Genomic DNA, 25,466 nt, shown 5'->3' on the forward strand with positions numbered 1-25,466 from the left:
TGCTGACATATGCTCTTTCCTGTTTCTTTCTGCAGGCACTCAGCGCTATGAGTTTTCCTCTTAGCACAGCTTTCATTGTGTCCCATAAGTTTGGGTATGTTGTACCTTCATTTTCATTAAATTCTAAAAAGTTTTTAATTTCTTTCTTTATTTCTTCCTTGACCAGGTTATCATTGAGTAGAGCATTGTTCAATTTCCACGTATATGTGGGCATTCTTCCCTTATTGTTATTGAAGACCAGTTTTAGGCCGTGGTGGTCCGATAGCACGCATGGGATTATTTCTATCTTTCTGTACCTGTTGAGGCCCGTTTTTTGACCAATTATATGGTCAATTTTGGAGAAAGTACCATGAGGAGCTGAGAAGAAGGTATATCCTTTTGCTTTAAGATAGAATGTTCTATAAATATCTGTTAAGTCCATTTGGCTCATGACTTCTCTTAGTCTGTCTACGTCTTTGTTTAATTTCTGTTTCCATGATCTGTCCATTGATGAGAGTGGGGTGTTGAAATCTCCTACTATTATTGTGTGAGGTGCAATGTATGTTTTGAGCAGTGTTGGTGGTCTCTTCCGCTCTGCAGCCTCCGGAGTGCCCACCTGACCAGGTGATTGGGTCTCTCTCTCACCGGGTCTGGGAGCAGAGAGCTGCTGCGGGCCGGGATCCGCGGGTGTGGGACTTCCGCTAAACACAGAACGTGCCCGGTCCTAGAGAAATTCTGCTTCCGTGTGTCCCAAGCTCACCAGGCAGCTTTCGTGCAGCAGAAATTTTGGTCTTACCTGTGGTCCCGAGGCTCAGGTTCGCTCGTGGGGTGCTGCCCAGGGTCTCTCTGCAGCGGCAGCAACCAGGAAGACCTGTGCCGCCCCTTCCGGGAGCTTCAGTGCACCAGGGTTCCAGATGGTCTTTGGCTTTTTCCTCTGGCGTCTGAGATGTGTGTGCAGGGAGCAGTCTCTTCTGGTTTCCCAGGCTTGTCTGCCTCTCTGAAGGTTTAGCTCTCCCTCCCACGGGATTTGGGTGCAGAGAACTGTTTATCCGGTCTGTTTCTTTCAGGTTCCGGCGGTGTCTCAGGCGCAGGGGTCCTACCGCTCCTGGGCCCTCCCCCACGGGAACCCAGAGGCCTTATACAGTTTCCTCTTGGGCCAGGGATGTGAGCAGGGGTGGGCAGTGTTGGTGGTCTCCTCCGCTCTGCAGCCTCAGGAGTGCCCACCTGACCAGGCGGTGAGGTCTCTCTCCCATGGTTCTGGGAGCAGAGAGCTGCTGCGGGCCGGGATCCACAGGTGTGGGACTCCCGGTAAACACAGGAAGTGCCCGGTCCTAGAGGAATTCTGCCTCTGTGTGTCCCGAGTTCACCAGGCAGGTCACTTGCAGCAGAAAAAGTTGGTCTTACCTGTGGTCCCGAGGCTCAAGTTCGCTCACGGGGTGCTGCCCATGAGCTCTCTGCGGCGGCAGCCACCAGGAAGATCTGCACCGCCGTTTATGAGAGCTTCAGTGCACCAGGGTTACAGATGGAGTTTGGTGTTTTCCTCTGGCACCCGAGATGTGTTCAGAGTGCAGTCTCTCCTGGTTTCCCAGGTGTGTCTGCCTCTCTGAAGGTTTATCTCTCCCTCCCACGGGATTTGGGTGCAGAGAACTGTTTATCCGGTCTGTTCCTTCAGGTTGTTCTTTCCTATTGCTCTCACCTCATAGTACCTCTGTAGACAGAAACCCAAATAATGGCCTGCGTGGATATCAGCAAACAAGCGAACAAACAATATAGAATTCAGTTAGTTTCCTGACTGTTCTGGAGAATGGGCCTCCCTTAGAGTGGGGTTGATGTATCCAGTCACTCCGTCGAAGAAAACAGATTGTCTGATTTTCCCTCTCCTAGCAGCTATCTGTTTTAAATAGTGTCTTGGTAAGTTGTGAAACTGTATGTGTGATTCTCCTCTGTGTTGTGGTTTTGTGAGGCTGACATGATGCAGAGCATGTGTTTGTAATCACAGTTTCTGTGAGTTCACATGTACATCTGCCCTGTTATGTTTGGAAAATGAGTTTTCTTGATGTGAACCACCACCTCTGGCTCTTACAATCTTTCTACCTCTTCTGTCACATAAATTCATGAACCCCCAGCAGAGTGGTGTGACAGAGACATCACACTTAGGTCTAAAAGTCCAGGAGTCTCTTATTTCCTGTATGTTATCCAGTTGTAAATTACCATCTACTATAAGAGGAAGTATCTCTAATGAGTGCTGAGTGGTACACTGTTCAATGAGTGTGTAGCAATATATCATTGAGTGTCATTTTGTTGCTATATTCATTTAGCAAAATAAAAATAAAAATAAAAAAAATCCTAGGTTTTCCACTAGAGCCCATGATTTATTTAGCCTCTGGCCACTGACCTCATGGAGAGTATCAGGCATTGGTTCATGGGTTCCATATCACAAGACAGGAAAGACAATGAAATTTAAACATAACAATAAATAGTAAACTCTTATTTAAAAGTTGGCTTTGCATGGAGAAATAATATTTTAGTGGCTTTATTGGGAGTTAGTTTGTAATGAGTTTAGTTTTTCTGGATGAGAATGGAAGCTCTTAGAGTATGTGAGTTCTCCAGCATGCAGATCTGCTGCCAATTTCTCTGCTTTTCTAATTTCATAATTTATTAGATCATGTTATACCATATTAGATGACATCCGATTATACTATATAGTCTAATATACTTTTACATTTTAGATTAGAATATATACTGATTTCATACTATGTAAGACTACTTGTCCACAAAAGGAGTAGTGCCAAGGAGCTGGTATCAAACAAGTCAAAGACTATTTTATTGCCAGTACAGTCCTTTAAAATAGTAAAACTAAACCATAAACCATTAATTTGGTATAAAACATAAATTTTAGTAGAAGGTCAAAAACTCTTGTTATCAGTAAGCTTCATATTTTTTCAATATATTAACACCTTTGTTCTTATTTGTAATTAAAATCATGCATATCTATAAGGGCAGATAAAAATTATAATTATGTTGATTAGTTTAGTTTCTTGACTTCTGTGTTTCTCATTAGAGTCTAAGAAAGCAAAGTATTTTCTATTATTATCTGACCTTTCTGTTTATCATTCAGACTATAAAAAGGTAAAAACTTATGCACTTTCATCCCCTGCTTTGAATTACTGCTTTGAATAGTAATTAAGTTCTTTTTAGTCTTTATAAAGAAATTGAACTGTAACCCATTTTATTGACATGAATGTGAAAGTTGTTATCCATGAGTTGATATATTGAATGCTCTGAAAGAACAGAATATACTTTTCTTTTCTTTATATTGACTTGGTTACTGAAAATTTTGGTCATGTGGCTTAAATAAATATCACAATGAGAGAAGCTAAGCAAATTCTAAATACAAAACTGGGAACCTTTGATTTCTGATATGACTTTCCACTGTTCACAGCAGAAGAAAAAGGCCTCTTTTTATTGAATAAATCAATTACTAGAAGGGTGTTTCAAGCAACATGATCACTTAGTATAACCTTTTATAGCTTGAATTTACAGCTTAAAATTTGTTGCTGATTAGTTAGTGGTGGGGTATAGAAAATATTTCATACTATAATTACCAATTTATTAGCAATTTTTCTCTTGGAAGTTTTAGTAATTTTTGTTTTATGTTCTTTAAAGTTCAGTTACATGCAGACACATTTATCATTGTTCCTTTTCTTAATTTGGACACATGTCATTATGAAATAACTTTCATTATTCATAATACCCCTGTACTTTACAGTATCCTGATTTAGTATGCTAGGAGCAGTCCAGATTTCTTTTACCAGGTGTCAGCATGGTTTACATCCTGGTGTAGTTGTTCCATGACATCTGTGGACCTGAAAAGACAATCTGGAGGAGATGGTACTCTCCTTCCATTATGTGGGCACTGGGGATCAGATTCAGTGTCTCACCGTAGGCAGCAAATGCCTTTACCTGCTGAGCCATCTCAAAGACCTCATATCTGTATATTTAAAGTTTAATGTTCTAGCAGATTTTCAGTCTGGTGTTGCTTCCTTAAACTTTATTTATAAGCTGTTATAAAAGACACAAAATTATCCATATTAATGGTAATCCATGAAGTGTGATACATGGGTATGAAGCAATGTTCAAATAGTATTAAAGATATTTATCTCCTTAAACACTTATCATTCCTTACATGATTTTTTCAGAGTTCATTGTACAACCTTTTTGAAATAATCAGTTCATTGCTGTTATCTATAATCATTGTACTATAAAACAGCAGAACAGAATTTTTTTTACTGTATCTGTTAATTATAGCCATTGTTGAAGCTTTCCTCCTAACTTGTACCCAGCTTTCTTAGTGTTCTTTTTCAGGGAAGAAATACCAAGACCATGGCAACTATTAAACAGTAAAGAATTTGATTAGGGCTTACTTAGAGTTGTAGAAGTTTACTCGATTGTCATCATGGTGTAAAGAATAGCAGCCTGCTGGCACACATGGTACTGGAGAAGTAGTGGAGAGTTCTACACTGGATCTATAAGCAGCACAAGAGAAAGAGGAGAGGGAGAGGGAGGGAGAGGGAGAGGGAGAGGGAGAGGGGGAGGGAGAGGGAGAGGGAGAGGGAGAGGGAGAGGGAGAGGGAGAGGGAGAGGGAGAGGGAGAGGGAGACACTGGGCCTGGCTTGAACTTCTTGAATTTCTGAAACCCTAAAGCTGCATTCCAGTGACACACTTTCTCCAACAAAATCCCACCTACCACAGGGTCACAATAGCTAATCCTTCTAGAGGCAGTGCTGATGACTAAACCTTCAAACATATGAGCTTATGGGGGTCATTTTTATTTAAACCACCACACAAACTCTTCCCAGACTCTGGTAACATCATTCTACACTCAATGTCTAGAGCATTGGCTATTTTAAATTTGACTTATGGATGAAATTGAATAGATTTTGTCATTGTTTGCAGGTTTATTTCCCATTGAACAGGGATCCTTATTTTTGTGGCCAAAATGTCATTCTCTTTGTTAATGAATATTGTTCTATTTTTATATAAAAGCTCACTTTTATTTTTGGTTATGAGCCTAGCCTTTAATGGCTAAGCCACCTCTCCAGCCCAAAAGGTCGGATCTCCCAAGATACAATCAACAGACCACATGAAGTTCAACAAGAAGGACAACCAAAGTGCGGATGCTTCAGTTCTTCTTAAAAGCGGTAACTAAAATATTCATAGGAGGAGATACGGAGACAAAGTTTGGAACAGAGACTGAAGGAATGGCCATTCAGACCCTGCCCCACCTAAGGATCCAGCCCATATACATGCAGCAACCAAACCCAGACAATATTACTGAAGCCAAGAAGTGCATGCTGACAGGAGACTGATATAGCTGGTTCCTGAAAGGCTTTGCCAGAGAATGACAAATACAGAGGCAAATGCTCACAGCCAACCATTGTTCTGAGAACGGAGTCCTCATTGGAGAGTTATAGAAAGTATAGAAGAAGTTGAAGGGCTTTGCAAATCCATAAGAACAACAAAACCAACCAACCAGAGCTCCCAGGGACTAAACCAACATCCAAAGAATACACATGGACAGACCCATGGCTCCAGCTGCATATGTATCAGAGGATGGCCTTGTTGGGCACCAATGGGCGGAGAAGCCCTTGATCTTGCCAAGGGGGATGTCAAGGTGGGGAGGTAGGAAGGGCTGGGTGGTTGAATAGGGGAACACCCTCACAGAAGAAGGGGGAGGGAGGATGGGATAGGGGGTTTATGGATTGGAAACCATGACAGGATAAAAGAGCTCACTTGTTAATTGATATTCTATATCTTTTCATTTTGCTATTTAGATTACTTAATTTGTTGTTGAAACTTTTGAATTCTGGTTATCTGAAATTCCTTTTGCACTTGTTTCATTTGTTTTGATCTGCATTTTAGTATTATTTTTTTTCTTTTAGAAAATAAATCTAATCATTTTCTTTTATTTCCATTTTGGTCCATTGCATAAAAAACAATTTTAATTTATTAATTTAATACTGTCTGTATAATTTATGTTGTATTTCTTTAACTTACCAGCCTTCTCTTGATTAGTAATGTATTGCTTTGTAACAAAGAAACATTTTAAACAGTACACTGGTACCCCTCTCACCTCTCCTAGGCTTAAAGCCATTGCTATTTGTTTTATTTACATATTTTCTGCAAACCTCAAAACATCTAGCAGTATAAAAAATATCATAGGAAAATCATACATCACTGCAGTTCCTCTATTTTGTTCTTTTGGTATACATATTTCTCATATAATTTTCATCTTTACTTCATGCTACCTATTAACATTCCCTATTTATGTCTGCTGGTAATGAGTTGTTTCAGTTTCACATGTATGAATATGTGCTTAATTTACCTGTTTACAAAAAGAATTTCTTTAAAATAGAGTTTTGCCTTAATATTATTTTGAAATTGTAAAGTCCATTCATTGTATTCTTTTTAATAATACTGATATTAATTCTTGGACAGTTCCATCCTACATTGTGCTTTTATCATATCAACCTCCACCCTCAAACTTTCTACCCATCCAACTTAATTTCCTCTTTAATAAAAAAAGACTTGCCCCAGTCCAATTTCTAATTTTCCAATATTTTTGATGTTGGGGCCTTCCGTACTTTCATAAGAACCCAGTCTACCTACTGGGCATCACTTTTATAGTCAGCTGACTCTCTCGCTCCAATAACTAAAAGTTCCTGGCTAGAGCTGGAGCTTCGTGTCTACCTCATATTTCCACGCTCGTATCTTATCTAATGTAAGCTTGTGCAGGTCTGGGCTACTCTCTCACAACCTCTGTTCACTCTTCTTTGTCAGCAAAACTCCGTAGTTGTAATCAGCCTCTGCTTCTGGCTCTTATAATACACTTTCTCCCCCTCTGTGTAATGAGTCCTGACCCTTGCAAGGTTGCATTGTGATGTAAATGTTCCCTTTAGACCTGAGAACTCTACAATTTATTTTCTGCACCTTGAGCTAATGTGGCTGGGTATCTTGGTTAATAATCGTCTACTACTCAAAAGGAAAGTCTTCAGTACACCGGTTGGTTTTGTGTGTCAACCCGACACAAGCTAGAGTCATTGCAGAGAAAGGCACCTCCCTTGAAGAAATGCTTCCATGAGATCCAGCTGTGAAGGTGTTTTCTCAATTAGTGATCTTAGAGGGAGGACCCAGCTCATTGTAAGTGTTGCCAACCCTGGGACAGGTAGTCCTGGGTTCTATAAGAAAGCAAGCTGATCAAGCCAAGGGAAGCAAGCCAGTAAGTAGCATCCCTCCATGACTTCTGTATCAGCTCCTGCCTCCAAGTTCCTACCATGTGTGAGGTCTTATCCTGACTTCCTTTGGTGATGAACAGCAATGTGGAAGTGTAAGCTGAATAAACCCTTTCCTCCTCAATGTACTCCTTGGTCATGTTTTGTGCAGGAACAGAAAGCCTGACGAAGACATTCAATGAGGGTTGTGATGTGAACTAGTTTATAGGTATAGCAATAAATCATTTAAAGGAAGTTTAATACTATACCCTTTTGGCAAACTAATAGTAGTTTCTTCCTAAGGTCCATAGTATATCAAGCCACACGGGTCTTAGTTCCAGTAAGGGAGTTATGTATGGATTCAGTCTTTGGCACTGACCTTAAATTCAGTCAAAAAGTGTTTATTTCCACAACATTTGCCGCACCCTTCTATCAGTGGGCATGGCATGCCATGCCAATCATTGCTGTAGCTCAAAGATTCCAAAGCAGGGTAAGATCGATGTTGATTGCTTTTCTCTTGTAGTATGCATAGCACATTTCAGAACTATGAGTGTTTGCCAATAGGAATAAAACTACTGGTCAGAACCAGCTTTGTTTCTCCATAATCTATACTTGAGTTGTGCTATCTTCAGTTATAGGGTTTTCCTGTTGAGTTCTAGCGGATAACCAAGATCAATGGCAATATATTGTAATATAGGGAGTATATGGAACCATGCTAACAACTGTCAAACAGGTAACTCACTCCTGCCATTGGGCTTTCTATTGGCTAACCTGTGCTGTCTCCTGAGAGCATCGTTTCCCTATCCCATTACGGAGTACCTCCACTTAAACTTTTTAAACATATGTAATGTGCATTTATTTTAGTAAGTTTCTACAATGCATTTCTTGGGAGTTTTTCAAGCAGTCTTGGATGTTTGTTAGCCCTCTTCTTACATTTATTATTGTAGGATTTTTGTTTGTTTGTTTTATAAGTGGCAATAATTCATCTGAGTACCTTGTACTCAGCTCTCCTTTTATTTCTTGCTTTTATTGTGTATTAGGCAGGTCCAATGAAGTAGTCCTCAACAGAGCTAATTACTCTCTACTGAAGTAGAGTTTCCTGAATTCTTTACTTAACCCAATGAAATTTTCTCAATTCCCTTGGTGAAAACCTGGATGATTTGGGGCATTGGGTAGATGATATGATCTATTTCATTTAATTCTTTACATGGTTCTTTTCCTGGCCAGAGAAATTTTTGGTTTTGGTTTTAAATTAGGCTTTTCACATAGATATATTTATAAGTACATTCTAAATGTAAGAAAATCTCTGTGATGTGTTATATCTCCTTTGTCTGTCTGTCTGTCTGTCTGTCTGTCTGTCTGTCTGTCTGTCTTCTCCCAGTCTCTCTCTCTCTGTATAAGCTTGAGCACTCCCAACTGGCTGAGCTAAATTTGACTAGATGTTTTAAACAACATAAACATAAATAAAATTTATTTTTCCAGGTGTCTTTGTTCCTCAAAAAATAGCTATTTATTGTGACTTTCGCAACAAAATAATTCTCTTAATTATTCTTGAGGACTTCCAAAGTGTGTTTTAGGAGACTGAAATTTTCTTATAAGTAATAAAGGTTTACTTATGTGTCTTTGTGGAAGGGAAAGGAATTAATTTGCACAATTCTTTTCGGAAAAGAAAAAATATAACAACATAAAAGAACACTGGTCTTAAATGCAGTTAAACATTAGGGCTGTGATCATGAATAAAATCAGTCAGAAAGAGAAAACGAAGCTTATACGATCCCCATTCCTGATATTTATACATTCTCAGACTCCATATGCTGTATAATCTAGGATTATAGTGACACTTTGTTGCTAGAAGTAAAAAACTTACAGCATTTATTTATTGGAAAATAAGATTGACTGAAAACATAATTATTTTAGTTGCTTACAAAATGGAATTTTCCCAGAATTTTGGGATTAATGGAAGAAACAAATATAAACCAAATTTTCAAATACTATTGCCATCATGTGAGAAGAAGCATTAATAAATGAATCAACTTTCTCAATTATATGTTTTGCGTGCTAGTAACATGAAATATGAAATAAATATGGAGTAATTTTTGTTACATGTATTAACCAAGAGTAAAGCACCCATCTTCATTGAATATAGTCAGTTTCTGTCCTCAACACAGTGGAAGTGAATTCTGTATGTCCTCCTAAAGTAAGCAAGAAAACATCCAAGAGGGCTTTTTTATAATCCAAGTCTTCAATGTAACTACAGTTCATAGAGCAAGTACAGTCTGGGAAAGTATAAATACTAGGAATGGCAAGATTATAAACTTCATTTTCTATTTCTGACTGAGCAAGGCTATCAACTCATTCATGATCATCACAACCCTTATATTTAACTGTACTTTGGAACTAGTGATCTTTATTGGTGTACTTTTTCCATATATATATTACACTTTCTCCCCCATGTGTACATATATATCCTTTAATCCTTTTTTACAGTCCAGATTTCATCCCCTCCCCCCTCCAGGTGTGCCCCCAACTGCTCCCCATCGCACATTTCCATCTCACACTGTCTCCAAGAGGATGTTCCCAACTCCACCCCGACCTACCAAGTCTCCCGACTCCCTGGGGCCTCAAATCTCTCAAGGGTTAGGGGTATCTTCCCTCACTGAGGCCAAACCAGACAGTCCTCTGCTGTATATGTGTCTGCACCTCATATCAGCTGGTGTATGATAACTGGTTGGTGGCTCAGTATCTGAGAGATCTTGGGGGGATCCAGGTAAGTTGAGACTGCTTGGCTTTTCATGGGGTCACCCTTCTCCTAAGCTTCTCTCAGCTTTTCCCCAATTAAGTCGCAGGGCTTTCTGGCTTCTATCTATTGGTTGGTTGCTAGGATTTGCACCTGACTCTTTCAGGTGCTTGCTGGGCCTCTCAGAGAGCAGCTACTCTAGGTTCCTGTCTGCGAGCACAACACAGCATCAGTAATAGCCTCAGGGCCCTGGGCCTCCCCATGAGCTGAACCAAAATTTGGACCTGTTACTGGACCTCCCTTCTCTCATACTCTTCATTTTTGTCCCTGCAGTTTTTTTAAACTCTTCTTGAAGCTTATTTTTAAAGAAATATCCAAAGTATTTAAAAAGATGTGAATCAAGATTGAATCTTCAGTATTCTCTGTGCCTGTTACCAGTTCTGCTCCCCTTATGTTTCCTGTACTCAAACTACTCTCCTTCAGAAATGCACTTCTACCTCCTTCAGATATTCAATTTAGATATTGTTACCAGGATACTGTCTCACAAGGCTACATTCTTTTTCAAGAATAAAGAATAAAGATCTTAAAAGACTTTTGCTCTTCCTTTATGTGTAGGAAATATTCTGCTTCCAAATTAATGATAGCTTGAAGTTTTTGTCTTACCTCAGGAGAATCTTTATACTTGATATGAAAAATTTAAAATTGACACAGGTTTTGGATTGTTTAACACCTTGAGGGTCAACAGTGGCTAACCTTAAAGTACACTCTCAATTCTTCATTAAGCCCCAAGCTTCAAAACGCTCATTTGAGAGTGTCTGTTTTCCAGGTCATTCAATATTGGTAGATGTGCTTTCTGTCAGTTTCTATAGGACAGATCTAAACATGAAATGAGAGGCATCTCATCTGCCTGTATACCAATTGTTTAAGAGAAAAGTCATTGAAAGAGAACCAGGTTAATTTAAATGAAGAAAAGTCAAGCCACTACACTATTTAAATTTCTGACCATTTTATTTTTCTGCATCATGCTCTGAATTTGGTATATTTCTCCAACTAAACAGAGAATTTAAAATCCCTCTTAGAACTAGTATTTGGTAATAGAAGCAATTTACTGAAAGAAGTTCATTTGTCTCGTTTTATTTAATCAGTATCTTCTTTATGGAAAGGGACTAGTGCAGGTGGGCTTAGGAGAGCAAAAACTTTAACTTTCTTTCTCTTTACAGAAGGAACATGAGTCCCATTTCTTTTTTTCATTTCCCAGACACACAGATGACTCAGCTGTGTGTCAAGGGTGACTCCAACAAGGGATGGGTCCCAGTTTTGCAGCACACTCTGAGGCAGACTTTGACAAGCTTGGAGGAGCGACTTAATGGACAAGTGCATTTATCTACTAAATTTATCCTGGAGTAGAGGAAAACACTGATAGAAATGCTTTTCCTCTCCATGTCCCAAAAGACACCTTTGCTTTCAAGACCATGTTTAAGACTTGTAGACAGAAAAGCATGTTTTACTTATTTATAATACTCTTCCCATTTCATTCTTTTATACAGAGATTAAAAGAATTAAAGCACCGAGAATTTGCTCGAAACGTAGCTTCCAAATCATGGAAAGATGAGAGGAAACAAGAAAAAGCACTTAAGCGGCTCCATCAGCTGGCTGAGATGCGGCAACAATCTGAATGGTAGGACACAGAGGGGCTTTGGTGGTCCAGAATGCATGTCCTATCTCCTGAGAAATTTCAATAATGAATCTACTCTGTTCTCTGCAACAATATAAAATTAACACTAATCAACAAATACGCTTGAAGGAAAAGTTTTAGTTGTTAATGGTTTGTAAATTAAAAACTTTGTCATTTCAATTTTTTATTTCCTATGCTGTTAATTTATTACCCTACTTAATGAAGTGATCCAGGAAACAATTTTAATAAACTGGCATCTGTTGTAGCTTAACTTGCTCTGATATAATTCCTCAGTAATTTGTTTTATAATTATAACTTCAAAATATTTAATATTCATACGTGCATATATTTACATTGTAACATGTTGGATCAATTCCAACCTTTGTTCCTTCCCCTCCAAGTCCTCTTTCTCCTACCACTTTTCCTTACTAACTTCGTATGCTTCCTCTATACATACACATTTGTAATAAATACTTACTCTCTAGTGCTGACTATATGTGCCTATGTGGGACCGTCTTCTCATCTACTGAAACAGGATGAGTATCTACATAGGACTGATATCTCTGAAGAAAACTGACTTTCCTGATCCCGGTAGCCATCAGTTGCCAATAGCACCACAGATAGGAGGGACAAGTCATGATCAGTTCCCCAGTCTGTACTGGGAATTTGACTGGCTTGATCTTTTGCAAGTATCATGTGAATAGTTCCAACTTCTATGTATTAGTATATGAAATTGCACTGTTAAAACTTGCAAACACTCTTCTGTCTCAGGTATCTGCAATAAAAGCTTTAAAATTGTAAATAGTAATGCACCTTTGGGGTGGATAGTACATGTCCTGTGTATTCCCTTGTACACACTTAACTCTAGAATAAATGACATTATCCTTGTCTGGCAGACAAACAAAATATAATTAATGTGGTTAAATTTACTGCACAATGTCATTTTAATTGATAATTATACCATAACATGCATTACATTAATACATACTTGTAACTGAAAAATGACAGTTTAAAAAAAGCTTGCAGCCACTGAATGATTCAAAGTTGTTACCTGGAAGGCAATTAACATTGCAGATTGTGAATTGTGCTAATATGAATCATAATGCATAATAGTAACATAGCTAATTAATGTGGTTGACAGCAACCTGGTGAATTGTGGAATTTGTAGCTCTGCCAGAATTTAAATTCCTGTTGCTTAAATGGAGCTCAGTATGCAATAACAAAAGCAAATGGTTTAGTTATACTACCTTAAAACATTCAAAATCAATGATTAGAAAATATTTACAGTTTTGGCTAATTACTAATGAACTAGTGATCATTTTATAATACTTGCATACATAAAGTGTATAGAATATGTTAATTAGCATCAGATAAATATTAAAATTTTTCAAATGTAAGATAAAGGAGAATTGAAGGTACTACATGCATATAGAAATGAAGTTAGTATAAAGAGACTTGTCCTGGGAGGAGTCACACAATCGAAGAAATACATTGGGTACTAATGAGTCTATCCAACAAGAGACCCATGCCATTCGAGCACAGTAATAGGTTAACATTAATAACAAATCAAACCTACTGAAACAGAACTTAGAACACAAATTTTTGGATTTTAATGTAGCGTAGAAGAAAACATGAAGATCACACTTCAGTTCCTGCATGATTAGTTATAGGACTCAATAAATCAAATAATAATAAGTGGGGAAGAAAGACATCCTCAATAAAGCACTTCACAGGCCAGGCTAGAATTGCCTTGTTCATCAGCAAATCTGAGTTACCCTCATAAGCATCATTTTTCTACTTTTACTATAAAAGTAACTACACATCAGCATTTCTTCTTCCCTACAATGGAATAATCAGAAAGGAACAGAGGAATCGTGATGGTGGCAGTGAGGTATGATTTTCTCAGAGAACAATAGGTTGAACAGTAATGATGATGTGCCTGTTGATAAATTTCTAAGTTTCTGGGGTTGCCAGGTAAGGTCTTCTAGATTAAAATGTCTACTCTATTAAGTTAATGTATCCATCAGCAAACCTTATATACCAAACAAACTCAAATAGGCCATACTGTGCCACACCGTTACAGAAAAGATAAATGTTTAGTACTCTAAATACAGAATTTCAAATCATAAAGGTTATTTTTTCCTTATTATTGCTCACCAACTGCTCTATTTGCTTAAACAGGCTCATGCTCAAATAGACATCACTTAGAGTTATTAAAATATTTTTTTGTTGCAGCAGGATTGAGGCATAAAACTTAAAATGAAAATGACTGTTAAAAGTACAATGTCTCCTTTCCTAGATAACTTGAATTTGGTCCATTACCCTTATGTTTTCTAAAGAACCTGGCAATTCTGGTCATGTTATGGAGACCTTTCATGAGTATTTTGTATTTATTTCTGTGATCTATCATGTCCTACTTATTAACATCTGATTTCTAGCATCTCACAATTAGTGCTGTAGAAATTGACATTGTTCACTTAGAATGAGCCAAATAATATTATTCTTCCATATAAAAAAGGTCAATTAGTGTTGCTGAGAATACTTGAATACAATTGATAACTATTGGAAGAAAACCAGAGATGAGTTCATATTGGGCAGCCAGCTTTGATATCTTGAATAGCTTCACCCATACAGGGTCTCCAATAAAAGCATTTATTGAATGGGAGGTACTCACTTTCTCAATGAAAACTTTTATGCAATTATTTAAATATAATATATCTTTATGGATTTTTTTTTTGCAAAATCTGAATAATGTTAGTGATGTGATTCTTTAAGTTTCACATATAAGAGACAGAATACAGCACAACGAAATCATTCTATTTTGGCGTGTCTATTTGTTTCTCTTTGAAAGCTATGCCTTTCCCCATAGGAGACAATTTGTGTATTTATTATGTTCCTTTGCTTCAGAATTTGGGGACAATAATGAGATGTCCAACAAAAGAGTACAAGTTAAACATTTAACTCTTTAGTTGCTGTCTTACTAGGCATTACAAACGAATATAAATATTTGCAAATCACAGGAACTAGAAAATGAAAGCACGAGTGTGATAACCATGAAAAATTACAGAAAGGTGAGTGTTTTCTGCTCAGGACTAGGAGATAGGACTCAGAGGAGGTCACTGCACATTCATATATAAGTTCTTGGGACCTAAAATAGAGCTTTAAGACTATGCACATTAATAATTATAATGTCCTGTATCTGAAATTTGCTAAGATGGAGGATTTTAAGTTGTTTTTAACACAGATACAAACACACAGGAAATTATGCGTTGTGTTGAATGTGTTAATGAGCTTTATCATAGCGGGAATTTTACACTACATGCATATATCTATTTGACATCCCAATGTGCATCATAGAATACCCACTGCATACACATATTTACATCCTCAAAGTAACTAATTTAAAATTAAATGAAACATAATTTATAAATACTAAAATATTCATGGTTTTGTAATCTGGAAGAGAAAATGCTAATAGTATCCCAGTAAAATTTCAGTACTTTCAGTTGAATATAATACCAATGACAGGAAATCAATCGATTTTCCAGAAGAAAGAAATTTATTAATTAGGTATTATAGATGCTGCTTAATTCAAAAAGTAGCACCCATGTGAAGAGGTATTTCTTTGTCACTAAGACAAAACTGCAGTTCATGGTCTTTCTGTATCCAGGCTCCAGTAAAACGTCAGTACATGTATTTGGTTGTTTTCTTTGTGCTGATAAGTGCATTCAGTCACCCACACAGTGTGTTTAAATATTTCTCCTGTGAGTGATAATAAATATGACTAAAGTATCCTTTTTGAAAAGCATGGTGAGATTATGAAAGGAAGAAGATTGTTATGAGAGAGAGAGAAAAGTAGTTCTCATTATAAAACAAGGGAAGTCACTGTTTTCTAAAATTCCTACGTCTGATTTTCCCACAACAATGGGATACACTTTCATTGTCAAGCTTTACCCATTCTGAACAGATAATTGTGTAATAAATAATGTTTAAAATTATCAGTTGTAATTTAAACTTTATGAGGACAGAAAAAATAACAGGTAGTAATACTTTAAAACAAGAATTGCTATGAGCAAACTAAAATAAAATTTGAATACCAAAAATTACCCGCTAATTACAAAAAGAAAAGAAACTACAAGCAGTAGAGTGTAGACACACATATTGAGTCCACTACGTGTTGTTCCTGTGTATTTCTGTTGTAGAGCTAATGACTTGGTGTTAGATAACACGTCAGGGGAGTTTTCCTTTCAGAAAAGCTGATTCTCCTCTTTATAAAAGCCATTGGTAGCCTGTATCTCTTCATCTAGAAGAAAAGGTCTTATAACCTTTTCTCCATTCATGTTGGCATGTCAACTACTATAATTATACAGATCTAATTTATGCAGCCATATTGCTGAGATTTCATGGCTACAGTTTTTCTAACAAGTCTAGAAGACTCTCCCACAATGGATTCCTTAATCCGCCTGCTTTGCCCTGGCCCTTCAGCTCTATACTCCATTCTGATTTTCCCTGTGTGTAGAGGTCTTGTAGATTTATCATGTTGCGAGGGTACCCCATAGTCACGTATGTTCTCCATTTTGCCTGTGTGTGGGTTTCTGCAATGGTATCCATATGTTAACAAAAAGAATATTCCTTGAAGATTGAAAACTTTCGTGTGGCTGCAAGGATAAGCATTTAGAATAGTTAGTCCTTCAGAATTAAGGAATGTGTTATAAAAATATAGGTTTTAATATTCATAGCCAAGAGACAAAAGATATGGAATATAACGTAGAAAACAAAAGTTATATGTGTCTCCAGGCACATGGGAAAGATAGCAATAGAATGGCATTTCAAACAAGCATTTGGAAAACTGATGTCGAAGCATTGTTTTTTCCCGAGTCAGCATCAGCAGCACTGTATAAGAAAGAATGTGAAAAGATAAGGTGTGAAAAGATTAATTTTAATATAAAAAATTTCTGTCTGTGTTTGTTTATTTTCTTCTTTCTTCTTGAATCCTTAATGATCCTAAGCCAAATCAACAATCTTGAAAAACCCTCTAAAGACAAAACATTCACAGTTGGCATAAGGTTGTTTTGGAGGTAAGAAGCAAGAGACGCTATTGCAAAGTCCCTGGGAACACTGAGACTACCTGAACACATCAGCTGCTTACGCTGTGTCCCTTAGCTGCTGACAAGAATAATGCCTAACTGCCTTGTTTCAACAGAAGTAAACAGGGAAGACTTTTAAAGGAGTGAACACTGAACATGAAAGGTGCTGAAAAAATCAAATTAAAACTACTTTTACACTTGGCAAATCTCAATTTCTTATGTAATGTGAATATGCTGGCTGTAAGACTATGAAACATGTTAAATCTGAATCTCAAAGGGTTATAGGTTCTAAGGAACGTATTGCGATGCAAATCATCTATTTTATTTTGTAGCTTTACTATGCAATAGTTTACTTGGAAATGTTTTTTTAGACTTCTAAAAACAGAATTAAACAGCATTTCAGGAGTAGCCACTCTATAGCAGTTATACAGACTTGTACATGCATGATAAAATAGTCATTTTGTAGAAAATAATTTGCACCAATGAATATGACAAAAACCTCAGTGTAGAAATACTATGAAATGTTGTCTGAATATAGATTTGGTTCCAATGCTAATGTCCTACTCACTTAAATATTTACCCTATTTACAGTGTTTCTGGAAACGGACCAGCATACAAAACCCCAAGGATAGCCATGGAAAAGCAGCTCCAGCAGGGAATTTTCCCAGTTAAGAATGGCAGAAAGGTTTCCTGCATGAAAAGTGCCCTTCTCAAGGGGAAGAATGTGCCCAGAAGCACCATGGAGAAGCAGCGACCGGCCATGCCAAACCGACAACAGCTACAATCAGATAGGCAACACTTGTTTGGGAATCTGATAACACAAACATCTTCAGATCTCAGCAATGCAAACCACAGGACAGGAGTTTCATTTTCATTTTCAAAAAAAGCCTATCTAAAATTAGAATCCTCAGCCTCCGTTTTCAGTGAGAACACAGACGATGCACATGATTGTAACAAGTCACCCACCTATAAAGTCAAACGAACAGTTGAGAAATGCAAGTGTTGCAGGCTTGCAAAGGAGGGTGCAGACCTTGGTGCAGACCTTACTAAGGAAGAAGGTGTCCTCTCATCAAACCATCTGGAGGGTGTTTTAAACAACACCTTCCTGATGAACTCAAAAATTTCACACAACAAGCATGAACCTATTAACAGGAGACTGAAACATTCAGGCATTCATGCAGTTTTTTCTAAATCTCACTTCCATGTTTCAGAGAGAGAGCTTACTCTTTCCAGCAGAGAGAAAGAGATTAAGAATGCATTGAGGAATACTTCAGAAAACTGTACTAGTCACCGATGCCAAGCAAATGAATCCTCCAGTCCACTAAACATTTACAGGCACAGTGATAGTAGGTGGTGTGAATGCCCGGATGAATTTTTGCCTTCAGGACCAAGTGAGCAAAAGACTCAAGCACATCGAATTCCTAACTCCAGAACAGAGGACAGAACAAAGTCTTTAGACAAAATGGAAAGGATGAGCAAAAATGTGCAAAGACTTTGCAGAGAAGATTGTTCACATGATCTGAAGTCCAAACCATTGTCTTTCCTCCGTGTACAGAGCAAGGATGGTCACACCACTCTACAGTGGCCTACAGAACTTCTCTTCTTTACCAGAACGGAACCTTGCATATCTTATGGCTGCAATCCTTTATATTTTGACTTCAAACTGTCTCGCAACACAAAGGATGAGCGTAATTCGAAGAATATAGAAACAGAGTTGGTGACGGAGGCTTTAGAAGTGAAGACAAAAACAGAGAGCCAAGTCTCAGGATTAATTAAAGAACAAGAAAAATCGACACAGGAAAATCAATCTCTGAAACCAAAGATGATTATGGCTAACCCAGATTGGGGAACGTTCCAGAGAAAATACAGTCTGGACTCCATTGATTCTGACTCTACTGTGAGTGAACGTGCTAGTCTAAGAGACTTGGAAATGGAAAGTCCTGAAGTGCCTGCTTACCTTAATCTGTCTCTAAAGGATGGTTTAGGAAACAATGATGCTGACGATACTGAATTTACGGAAGTATCAAATGCCCATTGGCAAAGTTGCAAACGGACAATTCGCAATAATGCCTGTGCGGGTCTGTCTTTCTCTCCTCATATATCACGGACTAAAAACCACAAGCGGAATTCCCATAGTCCACGGTCAGAGTTTGAAGAAGAAAACCAACACACCTGGAATCTTAGTCTTTACACATCAGGGGATCACAGTGAACATGGGAAGGATACAGGTGCAAGTTTAAGTAGCTGTGACATCAGTACGGCCAGCAGAGCGTCTACAAGTAGGAAAGCAAGTTATGACAGATATTCTCCAGTGTCACCTCTGAGGGCCCATCCCAGAACTGTGCATGAATCTTCTAGAAACATGTCCAGCTGGAGAAACATGTGTACAAATCATAGGTCTAAGGGGAGTAACAGCAGTCATTTGCTCTACTTCTGTAAAAGAGAATGTGACCCGGTTGAAAGGCACGTGTGCACACACAGAAAGCACAATAGCCTCTACATGTCTGATGTGCCTCTATATGGTCATTGTACTCAGTCAGAAACACAGAGAGATGGGAGTGGTAAACTATCAGATTCATTTAAAACCAAAAAACGATCAAAACACAGAGACCATCACTGCAGAGAAAGGTACAAACTGAGTAAAAATCAACAATCGGTAGGGCCCAAACTACCCAGAATTTTCCATTGTGATTCTGCCTCTCGGCTTTCAATTGAAGAAACGAGTGAAAAATCCTTAAATGGCCGGGAACTTCAGCACAGCAAATTGGCTTCTTATTTGAGACAGAGAGCTTACTGCTTAAATAAAAACAAGAGGAGCCAAAAATCTTTAGCCGGCCTTCACATTGGTGGTGCGGGAAAAGTTAAGTGCAGACGATGTAACTCGGGCACTCCCAACTACCTTCTAAGGAGTTGTACAGATGGCCCTTCAGAAACCACACAGTCAAACATTCCAGATGGAGAAGGGACATCTCTGACTGCCAAGGGTCTTTTGGAAAGAGTGCAAGCCAAGAAGTGTCAGGAGCAATCAACAAAATTAGAGCTCTCCTCAAGCAGTTGTTTAAAAGAATCGCAGACTCATTTACAAACTCAATGCACAACTCAACGTGGGCCACCAAGTTGTAGGGGAGCGGCATTGCCTTTTTCAAAGAGGAGGCAACACATAGGCAAAAGAAAAAATGATAAAGGTAACATGGTTCATAAAACGTCTGACAATGACAAAGTCAAAAACTCACAAAAAAGTAACTCGACCATTTTGTCAGCCACTGAATGTGATAACTATCTTTCCAAAGGCATAAGTGATTCAGTGACCGACTCTCATTCTTTAAGCAGAAGAAACAACCATACCGCAAAGGAACCATCTAAATCTTCAATTAGTGAAGTCCAGCCTTTTCTTCAAAGCTGTGACCCAGTACCAAATGATTTTCTTGGTGCTTTTCTATCTAACAGATATACTGGTGTAACTGATTCAACAGAGACCAAAGATGACCAGATAAATCTTGACTCAGAGGGTGTAAGCATGTCTGTAAATCATGTGGAGGGGAATATAAACTCTTATTATGACAGAGCTATGCAGAAGCATGACAAAATGGAAGATGAATTAGAGGAGTGTCATAAGTCTCTGTCACCCCCTTTAATTCAACAGCCCATAACATTTTCTCCCGATGAGGTAGACAAGTACAAACTTCTCCAGCTACAAGCCCAGCAGCATATGCAGAAGCAGCTCCTGTCAAAGCATCTCCGAGTGTTGCCTGCTGCAGGGTCCACTGCCTTCTCTCCTGCCTCCGCCGTGCAGACAGTGCCCGTCCACCAGCACACATCCATCACCACCATACACCACACATTTCTACAGCATTTTGCTGTTTCAGCTTCCATAAGTTCTCACAGCAGTCCCCTCCCCGTAGCTCATCTCCACCCTCTGTCACAGCCACATTTTACTCCGATTTCATTTTCAACCATGGCTCCAACCATTATCCCTGGACACCCTACTTTCCTGGGTCATCCTTTACATTTAGTCACGGCTGCCCCCTTCCACCCATCACATATGACGTTCCCGCCCCTGCCTTCTGCAGCGTTTATTCCTACATTGTTTGGTCCTCATTTAAACCCAGCCACCACTTCTATTTTCCACTTGAATCCTTTAATACAACCAGTGCTACAAGGTCAAGATCTTTGCCATCTCTCTTGCTCCAGCCAAATGCAACAGTTAAGTAGTGTGAAAGAGACCTTAAATATGGCAGTACACTTGAACTAATCGTTATTACAGCTCATCTTACGAGTAAATAACCCCAGTTGTTGCTACTTGTAAAGCAATGCAGAAACATCGTCTCTCTTGTTAGCAAAACATTTAAAATTATGGTGCAATTCCAAATGTAACTAATTCATACATATAAACTGAACTATCAGTATTGAAATGGGAGCCTTTTAAGAACTTCTTTTTCTGACGAATAGAGCAAATTAAGATAATTTATGAGAAAAAAAAGTGCTGGTTTGAGAAGAATTGTGAATTAGTGCTATAAACTGGTAAGAGGAAACATTCTGGGATAACATAAATATTGTGAAGAAGACATAAAACACCCTGTGTTTGAAGTGTTTGCTGAATGAGCTCTGAATGAATGTGAATTTCAGTTTTACTTTTCAAATAATAGTAACATTTCAGTAAAATGAATAAATAATTAAGGAGAAGCCCTATTGTTAAATGTTGACTGTGCTACTAATGATATTGTCTATTTAAGACCTATCTCATAGGACCCAAGAGATTTTAATAAATATTCTGATGGATACAAACTGAGGACAACTACACAACTAACTTTATAATAGTAGAAATTTTGTGGAAGGTCAATTTTCTTCACTTCACATGTAACAATATCATGATAATCTTGTAAGAATCACTAGAATTAGGAGTTAAGAATGTTTAAATTTTATGTTAGGAAGCGTACAAAAGATACTGTTAGTGTTTGACAATCAAAAATAAAATATCCATAGAATAACATTTTACATACAAATTGGTAATTCTTTTAAACATTGTCAAAACACATCAAAAAAATCAAGTTTTATTTACTTTATTACATCTAATCTTCACTGTGCTCAGATATAAAAACACCAAGCTTAAAAGAATGAATTTTATAATTGTAAAACAAATTATCATCCATGTAATCAAATATTCATTTGAAAGTCTTCCTGGCCCATAGAATTTATACTTCTTATATTACTTGCGAACTGCCATCTATTTGATGTGTAACTTAATATTCTTATAATTATAAGTGTATGTACACTTACATATCCTGTAACTATGGCTTTATAAAAAGGGAGATAGCAGACTAGGTTGTATCCTATACCCAATAATGAGCTGACGCTGTAAACTTTGACATCTGGGTAGGATGAACCTTTCTCACTCATCCTTGGAGAAAGGCAGCTACATTTACTAAATATATGCGCTTCATTTCAGATGGGTGAAACCACTTATCCCACTTTTTCTCATCTCAGCACGTCTGAAGAGATGAATATTAGCATTCCTCCTTTGCTTAATGAAATATAAGAGAACTATAACAGCTGAGTTTTCATATATGGTATAAAAGATACACTTGCTGCTGAAGAGACAAACAGGAGGGGATTAAATAAATAAATGAATAAATGAATAAATAAATAGTTTTAAAATATTAACATGGAGAATAAATGTACTTACCAAAGTAATACCAAACATTTTGAGATAGGGGCTTATATTGGAATATAGACTTGACAAAGTCTAACCTATTTTAAATGAATAAAAGACAGAGAGAGAGAGAGAGAGAGAGAGAGAGAGAGAGAGAGAGAAGAAAGACATAAAATATACTTTGGCACTTGGTTTGGCACATTTTCTTTTATCTTTGAGAGTTGACTAATATTTTACCTATCAACAAAACCAAATCATGAGCTTGGATATCTGTAAGACCCTTAAACCTTAAGAGTGTTTTGTCTTTTAGAATTATTTTGGATTTTTGCTGTTCCTTTTATGGTTTTGTTCTCTTTCACTAAAAGGATGGTAGGCATTGACGATGAAATGGCATTAAAATAAAACCTAGTAAGTTTATAAAACAAACACAAAAAGCATATACTCAAATACAACTTGCACACAGCTCCACAAAAGTAACTATTAAAATGGGTGCATTTAAAATAAATCATCATTAAAAGAAAATGAAAGGAAACATTATATATATATATAATATATATATATATTATGCTTTGCCTCCCCCAAAATCAAAATATGTTGTAGATAATTAATTTCTCGACAATATTCCGAAGATGAACAAATCCAAGACAAGGTGATTTTGAACAATAACTAGAAGTCTTATTACAGAAAAAAAAAACAGAGCACTTGGTTAATTTTTAAATTGCCTTGGTGACAATCTAGACTGTTAAAAGGTTAAATCAGTCAACTTTTCTACTGGTCCCTTAGATAGATCAATATAAGTGGGTAGTTTGGGAACATCTGCACCATCCTGCATCAGCACTGATGAAAGTGCTCATTGGATATCCCATCTCATGAAATGGCAAGAAGGTTTTACCACTTAAACAAAAAGAACTTTTACTTGAAGGTTAACAGGTATAATGTTGTGGCATCAAATAGAGGAAAGGCACAACTAAAATCTGCATTCCACATGATCTGTGAAATCCAAGCCGGATTTCAGTTCCTATTTCACCTTCGGAGGAATATGTGCTTGAAAACCTGAAGCAGAAAGAATTCTAAGTCTACTTTCAATTCTAAACTAGACTCATTAAAATCAAACTCTGATGGATCATATTTTGAGTATCATATCCTTTAAATTATGTGATAATAGGTTTGAGCAATCTTCTATTAAATAGTAAATATATGAGATAAGTGTTTGGTGATCTTACTCTTTACTCCAAGGCATTGGGCCTTCTTTAGTTTCTTCTGGGAACCAAGACTAAACGAAAGAGAAATACTGTTGAGAATGATTGTAAAATATGTATGCACATGTTGACATATGTGCACATGAACACTGAGATATGACTATATATTTTTATCCTTGAAGATTAGAATCATTGCCCAATCCTATGGTCTCAATGAATTAATGCATGGTTCAAGATATTAGCTGCTTTGTATGGTGATCTACCCAATGAGTAATAGTTATTTCTTATTTTTCCAAGGAAAAAAATGCAATAGATCTACAAATTTGTCCCCTAATATGCTTTCTAAGTTCACTTTTATATGTTATAAATAACAAAATATGAGAAATGTTTAGCGAGTAGAGAATGATTTACAAATAAAATGCGAGGCTTTGTCTCCTCTAACATGCTATAGGGGTTTATTCAGAATGATCTGAAATTTCTTTCTCACAGACAATGAATTAGATGGTGCCTACCCTTGTCAGTCTCTTAATGGGACTTCTGTTTCCACGGGACAGAAATATATTTAAAAAGAACCAATACTGTAATACACTCTCATTCAACAGAATATTTAATCAGTCAGATTTCTCAGGATCCTATTGCAAGATCTGTCCTTGTGAATGAAGGTTTTTCCTGTAGAAGCAAGGACAGCAGCAAGGCTATTTCCTAAACATATAAAAACACGCTGAATTTCTCACCAAACACACCTGCTCTTCAGGCACTCCATACAATAACTAGAGATATCAAGATGGTCTGCACACCAGAATAGAATACTGGAATACTACAATTAGTCCATAGTTCTAGATAGAAATAAATGAGATCATCCTCCTGAATGAGTAGAGATGACTGCCTAGGAAGTTGCTGGGATAACATTGATATCAGTGTGAAACCACAGTACAATTCTACATCTTTCTGTAAAAACATTCCTTGTGATTTTTAAGGATGATTGTCAAATATTCTGAACAAAAACATGGGCGCGTCAGGTTCAGCTTTCTAAAATCACCATTTAAAAACCCACATCTCATCCAGGTGAGCTGATGATCTAATTGTTCTCTGTCTCAGCAAAGCTAAGGAAGAGGCCTCTGTTAGGTTCCTTGAATTGGATGAAGCCCTACAGTGGAATATTCTCTTGTTGACGAACGGATATATTATTAAACAGAAGTGAGTGACGAGCTTCATTCAGGAGGCAGGGAAGTGTACATGTGCTCTTTATGCCTCAGGCAGGAACCACTTCAGTAAGATGAGGATTTTAGAATGTGAGTTCTGCTGCCAATAAGTGTGGGTCAGAGGATTTTCAAAGGTTATCATCTCATTCCAGAAAAAAAAAGTATTATCCATTTCTTATATTAGGTGGATAGTTGATGATGAGAGTTGTACTTTGGGGTCTTAAGCTGTATTAAGAATGGGAGCAATGGACAGATGGATTAGGTTTAGAATAAACCAATAATAGAGAGATAAGCTAAAGGGCCTTTCTCATTCTCTAAAGCTATATATAAGAAGAAATGATTTCAATCCAGTTTTTAATTCCTTCCTCAAAGTCATTCCTTATTTTTGCAAGTGGCCACCTCTCTTATATAACAAGATCAAGTCAATTGGAAGAAACAAACAGACAAAATCCAGGAAATCAGTAAAAACATGTATGAGTGCATATGTCCACTTGTTTGTCTGTATGTGTTCCTAATATACTCTTGATTCTTAAGTTGTAAATCTCTGTTGAAAATTTAGAAAAGTGCAATGCAGTGTTTTCTTTTTAAAAGTAATCATGTATTGAGACAATCAACTTCAAGAAAAGATTTCTAATCCTGTGCAAAATAGTCATTTGCTTTAATAAG

At 37.4% G+C, this 25,466-nt stretch overlaps 1 protein-coding gene across 1 annotated transcript in view; it reads left to right on the forward strand.

Annotated features, from left to right (window-relative positions):
• Zfp804b (zinc finger protein 804B) overlaps nucleotides 1–24,044 on the forward strand; it is a 551,800-nt gene extending 527,756 nt beyond the window's left edge. Inside the window, 2 exon segments of the mRNA NM_001447388.1 lie at nucleotides 11,535–11,665; nucleotides 17,341–24,044. Coding sequence (NP_001434317.1) covers nucleotides 11,535–11,665; nucleotides 17,341–21,001 — 3,792 coding nt within the window. The 3' untranslated portion in view covers nucleotides 21,002–24,044.
• Nucleotides 24,045–25,466: the final 1,422 nt, after the last annotated feature.

Source organism: Rattus norvegicus, chromosome 4 (genome assembly GCF_021556685.1).
Source record: "Rattus norvegicus strain SHRSP/BbbUtx chromosome 4, alternate assembly SHRSP_T2T, whole genome shotgun sequence".
In the NCBI taxonomy this organism is placed as follows: Eukaryota; Metazoa; Chordata; class Mammalia; order Rodentia; family Muridae; genus Rattus; species Rattus norvegicus.